The sequence below is a fragment of the Monodon monoceros genome, unplaced genomic scaffold, assembly GCF_005190385.1.
Source record: "Monodon monoceros isolate NGI ecotype Baffin Bay Population unplaced genomic scaffold, NGI_Narwhal_1 Super_Scaffold_6, whole genome shotgun sequence".
NCBI lineage: Eukaryota > Metazoa > Chordata > Mammalia > Artiodactyla > Monodontidae > Monodon > Monodon monoceros.
This window is the reverse complement of record NW_021703783.1, coordinates 6,229,071-6,236,066: the sequence shown is the minus strand read 5'-3', so window position 1 is coordinate 6,236,066 and position 6,996 is coordinate 6,229,071. Positions and strand designations below refer to the sequence as shown.

The window sequence follows — 6,996 nt, the reverse complement described above, 5'->3', positions numbered from 1 at the left end:
GGGGGGGCGCCCCCGCGGACAGCGGGGCCAGGCCGGGGGGCTCGGGGGACCCCGGGGGAGGCAGCAGCAGCAAGAGCGGCAGCCACTGGAGGAGCCGGAACATCGTGCGAGAGCCGCCGGCCGGCTGCAGGAGGGAACTGCGGGAGCCGCGAGGAAGAGGGAGGAAACGGGGAAGGAAGAGGGAGGGGAAAGGAAGGCGAGATAGAGAGGAGGGAGGAGAGGAAGAGAGGAGGAATGAGTGGCGCCGACGGGAGCTGATGCGGCCGAGCCCCAACCCTGGGAGAGGCCGGGGTGAGAGCGAGCCGGGAGTCAGAGGACGCCTGGCAGAAGGTGGAGAACGCGGGCTTTAGTACCAGCGGGGTGGTGTGGACCAAGAAACAGACCGCGGGGAGAGCAGGGCAGACGGCCGGCGGTGGAGCAGGCCTGGTGCTCTGAAGACAGCCTGAGGAGCCTCGTAGGACCCCTGACTCCAGCCGCCGAGGCCCAGCGGGTGGGAAGAGCTACTGCGGCTGCGTTCTTCTCCACTCTTGGGGTCCAGGAAAAGGAGCGTGGATGCCTCCCACAAACCCGCACACATGCGCTTTTGGACAAAGAACTTTCGAATGCGGCAGGGAGGGGGCTAAACTCCAGGTCTGTGACACCAGGTCTGCTCAAATCCTTTCCTGCCCAGAAAGTGCGCACATACAGATTTGGGAAAAGGAGGAGCGCTGAGGCATGGGAGATAGAGACATCCTCTAAAACCACCTCCACAGATCTCAACGAAGATCCTTCAAACCCCAAACCAGCTAACTCAAGTGTCTCCCTATGTCCTCCCCCCTCCACACCGCCCTCCCGCCCAGCCCAGCCCGAGGTGCTCTCATAAGGCCGTCCCTGTGAATGTCTGCATGTTTGTCTTTCTCCGTGTATACTTCTGTGCCTCTGTCCAGTGTGCCTGCTCCAGTTTGTCTTCTATGAGCCATTCCACCCCCCGAGCCTCTGACCATCCCCTTTGCCACCACAGCACATTGGACACACAGGTTTCCATGGTGACACTTCAGACTTTAATACATTTTGCTAGGGATGATGGAAGGTGAGTCAGGCATCTGGTCACTTGGATGGGAGACAGCAGGGGTTCCATCTCCCCAGAGTCTGGAGGCAGCTGCCTCAGGGTCAGGGACAGAACGAGGCGTTACGCACCCAGGACCCCCCACCCCCGAGTCCAGCAGGCCCACCTGGGCTCACAGGGTCAGCTGGGAGAAGATGGGGTTACCTGGGTCCCAAGATCCTCCCCAAGCTCTTGCACTCCCCTCACCTCCTGTCAGGGAGCAGCGTCGCCCTGCACTTAGCCCCAAAGGAAGTCTAACGACTCTGCTATCAGGGGACCCAAGGGAGAGTCGGCGGGGTGAGACTCCCAGCGGCCTGGGCCGGCGAGGAGAGGGCCCCGGCGAGGCCGTCGGAGAAGGCAAAGGTGTCTCATCAATGAAGGTGGTGATCTCCTCTCGGAAGAAGCCTGGACCCCGTGGGGGTCCCCCACCTGACCCCAGAACCCCGCCCTCCAGGAATTGGCGAAGGCTGGCCAGCCCCCCACCTTCAGCCTCCTCCTCCTCCTCCTCCAGCCTTTGTCTCGGTCCCAGGTACTCAGGAGGGCCCCCTAGGGCCCGGCTCTGGGCTGGGAGGACCCGGATGTCATCAGAGGATGACCACTTGTGCAGGAAAGAGCCAGGTGCCCGAGGAGTAGAGAAGATGTTGGTCTCATCGTGGGACAGACGGCGGGACAGAGGGACCTGGGGAGAGGAGCAAGTAGACCCAGGGGTGCTGCCGGGACAAAGGGGGTAGAGGCAGGAACCAAAGTGGGGACTCTGCAAGATGGCTCCACCCCCTTACACTTCTGCAAAACATCCTCTGATGGGCAAACCTGGTTCTGAGCGGTCTGAAGGGGAGCCTCCCTTGCCATGCCTTCCTTTCACCTACTCCTCATGTGCCCTGCAGGCTGGGGCTAGGGAATTGGGGGTCGGGATGGATAACAGAGACTGGAGAAAAGTAGTGAGGGGATACCCAGAATAGGAGGCGTGCTGCCTAGTCCCATACCTGTAAGTAGTGGACCCTCTCAAGAGGGGGAAAGAGCATGTGCCTTCCAGGAAGCAGCTTCACTTGGGTAGGGTCCCTACCCCCTGGTCCTGTGGCCCCGTTGGCATCAAAGCGAACTTTGCACACTCGGCCATCTGCATAATCATCACAGCCCCCATCTAGGAGAAAAAAGGGGCAGAGTGGTTACAGGCAGGGAATACCCACTTCCCCACCCCCTTATAAGCTCCCCAGAGAATCCTGTTTCCATTAGTCTGTAAGCTCCAAGAGGAAAACAAGAGTGGCCAACGTCTGTTGCATTCGGTGCTGAATCCCTAGCGATTCATACATATAGACACACTTATCTGGAACAGTTACCCCTGGCCCCCCAATCCCACGCCAGGAGCTGTCCCTGTAGCTGGGGAGTCTCTCTCAGGAAGCTTAGCTTTCCCTTGGTTCCACAGCCTTCCTTTATGGTTGTGTTAGTTCTCTGGACTGTTTCTTAGGCTCGGCGGAGGCAGAGCTGGCTAGTGTGGCCTTCGAGGGGGAACAGACACCGAGAGGAGGAAGCAGTGGGTGTGCATCGGGGTGATGACTGGGGAGAGGGGAGCCACGAGTCAACCCAGGGGCGCTGCAGGTTCTGTCCAGTAGGGGGCACTCCAGGGCAGCCTGTCCCCGCAAGAAAAAGGGCTGGTAGAAAAGGGCAGGAAAGGGAGCCGACGCCTAGGAAAGCGAAAACCCAGCCCCTCCTCTGACCGTCGTCGCCATCCTCCTCGGACATGATAGCCACGCACTGCTCCCACACCGTGCGCACGTCGGCGCGGTAGCGCTCGCAGGACCAGATGAAGGAAGGCAGCAGCAGCGTCTGTGCCATGGAGCACCACAGCACGGCCAGCACCATCCAGGGGGGAGCCGAGTCCGACTTCAGGGAGAAGAAGCTCACCACCTGGCAGGAAGATGGAGAGTGGCCCCGGGTCAGGGCCCAGAGCCGAGGGGGCCCACTCGACCCCAGATCCGACATCCTAGTGCAGCCGGGGGCGGGGCAAGAAGTCAGGAGCGGATGGTCCGAATCACGTAGGATCGGGACAGAGGCAAAGCTGGAGGTGAAGAAGGTTGAACAGAGGGGAAGGGATTGACTCAGAGGACGATCAGGACAGAGTACTGGAGAGAAAGCCCAGGGGTGCAGAGGGAGAGGAGCAGACGCCGTACAGTAAACTTGAAGACAGACTGAAATTCAGAAAGAGGGACTAGATGGGGATGCAGAAAGCTGGGGGTGGGGGGGGGGCGGTGAGCTCTCTGGGGTTGCCACCCAGGGGTGCTCAAGACCCTGTTGTATCCAGAGGGAGTTCGGGAGTGGAGTGTGGAGCTTAGCAGCTGGGTGATGGGTCTTGGGGGCTGAATAGTGGAGCTGCAGGATAGGTGACGGAGCCAGAGGACAGGGAGTGGGACGGAAGGATGGATGATGGAGTTGAGTACTGGTCACTGGCGAACAGGCTAAGGAGCTGGGCTAGTGGGAACTAGGAGATGGATGATAGAGATGGGGGTTCACAAGTGGGGCTGGGTAGAGGAGAGGAAGATGGATGATGGAGTTAGAGGTCAGGTGATCATGCTGGGGTCTGGGTATTGGAGAGAGCAGGTGGGGGGGAGTCCCAATCTCACCAAGATGGGCACCCCTGTGAGTGAGTCATAGAGAAAGACGATGGCGCTGACCAAGTTGGTGACCTGCAGGGATGTCTTGGCCGACTCGGACCCATCCAGCGAGGACCGCCGCTTCCCTCGGGCATCCTCCACCACAATGGCCGGCACCTCAAAGGCTGGCCGGGTGCCCAACCCCCCTGGCCCACCCCCCTTGGCCCCGCCCCCAGCGCCCGCTCTCCGGGCCTGTTGAGCCCTCCGGGGCCGGGCCCACAGCGTCTGGTAGAAGGTGATGGCCACACAGACCAGCCCCATGACAATGCCCCCAAGTAGCAAGAGGCTGAAGCAGACGCCAAAGCCGAGGCCAATCTTGGAGACTATGAACTGGCAGCCGCGGGCGTAGTAGCGCTCGCCGTTGTTGTGCCAGCCAATGGAGGGCAGCGTGGAGAGGATGAAGCTGACCATCCAGATGCCCACGACGGCGTGCAGCGCCTGCTTCTTGGCGTTGCTGAGGCGGTAGTTGACGGGCCAACGCACCATCCACATGCGGTGGTAGGAGAGCGAGGCGACGGTGAAGCAGGTGGCCAGGGCCAGCGTGTAGTAGGTGGACACAAAGACCTTGCAAATGCTTTCGTTCCAGTCATAGTCGGAGGAGGCCTGGCGCCGGAGCTGCACCACAGCGAAGGTGGTGAGGGGCACGGCTGCCATGAGGATGTGCGTGCCTGCCAGGAAGCAGAGCAGCAGCTCCAGCGGCTTGTGCTTCTGCTGCTTGGCCGAGATGCTGAGGATGATCCAGGCGTTGGCCAGCAGTGCCAGGAGCCCGCAGGCCAGCCAGGACAACGCGTTTGAGCGGAGGGAGGCCTCCTCTGCCCCCGCCCCACCCCGAGCCATCCTTCGTCGGTCCCCCCACCCCCCTTGAACTCTTGGGGGTGGGGGCTAGGTCTCACCCAGGAGCCCCACTCACACGCACCCCCATGATGCCCACAGTCCTTGCCCTGGAGTGAGGCAGGCCGCCCCTAGGCCTACCCTAGCGCTCAGCATTGCACGACTGACCCAGCTAAGGTCAGGTGTGGAGGGCAGGGGAGGAGACTGAGGGTCAGCAGAGGTGGTCCTCCGCCTCCATGCTGGGTGGGACCCTTCCAGAAGTATCCCTGTAGTTGATGGGGGAGGCAAGCTGACTGCTTTCCCAACTAGGAGGCTGGCTGGGAAGCCCTGGTCCCCATGTCAGGACTTCCAGCTGTCTTCTGCCTCTGGTGCTTGGCCAGTCAGGGGTCCTCCGGATGCCTCAAGGGGCATGGGGGCGGGGCTCAGCCGCCTGGACACCCTGCAAGGGAGAGATGAGGTGTGGAAGGGGCGGAGCAAAGGTGGGGTCTAGGCTGGTCTCCAGCTGGTACCCAAGGCTCCCTTCTCTTGAAATGATAGAAATGACTGGTTACTAGGGGTCATGGGGTCATCCAGAACATTCTCCTGCCTTAAAGCAGACCGTCACTCTAACACCCCACACGGATGAGAGCCCTGCTTTCCAGACGTCCAGGAGAGAAGGTATTCTGACCTCCTGCCTCCCATCCTTCGTCAGCCATTTTTCCTGCTTCTGGCCCTCCCGGGTCCCTCTTTCTGTCCCCACTCAGCACTCCCCAACCACTATCTTCACATCCCTGAATCTCTCCTCAGAGCTACCATGGCAGAGGCAAGGCTTGTTTCTTCTTGAGGGCTCACTGGAAACTGGGATATGGTATTACAGTCATTCCCCAACCTTCCAGGCTCCTGGGTCCAGGGGTCCAGGTGCTCAGTTCCATCTCCCCAAGCCTGCATGATCACCCGCCCACTCACCGGGTATCTAGGAAGATGGGAGAAAGGAGGCTGGGACCGCGGCGGGGGTGGGGTGGGGTGGGGTGGGGGGTGGCAGGGAACCCGAAGACAGGGGAACCACTGACATCAGAAGCATCCAGAAAAGGAAAGAGGGGGAACTAGGGGGAAGGAGGAGAGTTTGAACAGAAGAGAAGGAGAGAGGGGGCAAAGTGACAGTATTTGAAAATAGAAGGAAAAGCCAAGAGACCCCTGGAGAGGAGGCTTTGGGGGGAGGTGAGAGGGGGATGGAGGGAGGGAGCAGGGAATAGGGAGGCTGAGAAGAAAAGCCCAGTGTTCAATAAGGTTCAGACTCCCTCCACCTCATAGACCCCCACTCTTTCCTCCCCTGCCCTGAGCCTCAGTTTCCCTCTGATGGGAAGGAGGATGTTCTGAATTTGGTGACTCTGAGCTTCATCGAGCCCTGGGGAGGGGGTTCTGAGGAACTCGGGTGAAAGCCTGAAGAGAGTGGAGGCAGGAAGGATGGGCATAATGGCTTTGGGGTAAGCGAGGTAAAAATGGGGCACATCAGTGGTAGGGTCTGTTTCCTGTAGCAGACCCTTAGACCCTTGCCCTCCCCAAGAGGTCCTAGTCCATCCCCCACCTTTGTCTTCCCTCGGAGCCCAGTACACCCTAGTTGCCATGGCAATGGCCAGCTAGAGGGAGATGGAGGGAATCGGTCAGGAGCGCCCCCCATCTCCCCTCCAGCCTTGGACCCCTTCCCATCCACACCCACCCAGGCCCAGAGGGTGGGCTCAGGAAGAAAGAGCTGGGGACTCGGAGAGGGAGGGAGGCAGGAAGGATGTGAAGGACAGAGAGAGGAGGTGAAGGACGGAGAGAGATCAGAGGAAGGTGGGAGGGGGTCCGGGGGACTCCAGGGCGGAAAGGGGTCCCTCGCCCTTCGGGGTAAAGGGGTAAAAGGTCAGGCGGCTCCTCCCTCCTGCGGGCCACCCACCGCGGTCTCCAGGGCAGAAACAGCAGGTGGCTGGGGAGGAGGGGCCGGCCCGAGGGGGAGAGGAGGCGGCGGGGGGAGAGGGGAGGGGACCACGGGGGACAGGGCCGGGGTCGCCTTACCTCGGGCTGCGCCCAGCACTGCCATGGAGACAGCACTCCCGACGCGGCTCTCCCCGGCTCCCGCCGCCTGCCGGCTCCAGCTCGCCGCCCTCCTCCCTCCTCCCTCCTCCCTCCGGGCCTCCCTCCTCCCGCCCGTCCCAGCCTCTCCGTTCGGCCCCCTACGTCCCTCCGAGCCCCTCTCTCCCGGGGTCCTGCCGCCGCAGCCCCGGGTCGGGACGGAGGCGAACCTTGAGGGGCGGGGGCGAGCGCGGGGCGGGGGACCGGACGGTGGGGACTTGGAGGGGGAGGGGCGAAGAAGGCGCCAGGAGGGAGGGAGCGAGGAGGACGGCGGGGAACCGGCTTCATTGGAGAACTGGATCGTGTCCTGCCCCCACCCCACCCGGTTTTCAACACGAACTC

General features: G+C 61.7%; 1 protein-coding gene across 1 annotated transcript; it reads right to left on the bottom strand.

The window, feature by feature from the left end:
• Positions 1 to 1,017: 1,017 nt before the first annotated feature.
• On the bottom strand, positions 1,018 to 6,696 carry GPR162 (G protein-coupled receptor 162). The gene is made up of 5 exons (XM_029204918.1): positions 6,598 to 6,696; positions 3,703 to 5,002; positions 2,800 to 2,989; positions 2,068 to 2,225; positions 1,018 to 1,763 (listed from the first exon to the last, which is right to left on the bottom strand). Exons 2-5 carry the CDS (start codon positions 4,567 to 4,569, stop codon positions 1,218 to 1,220), a joined length of 1,761 nt encoding a protein of 586 aa, XP_029060751.1. The 5' UTR covers positions 4,570 to 5,002; positions 6,598 to 6,696; the 3' UTR covers positions 1,018 to 1,217.
• Positions 6,697 to 6,996: the final 300 nt, after the last annotated feature.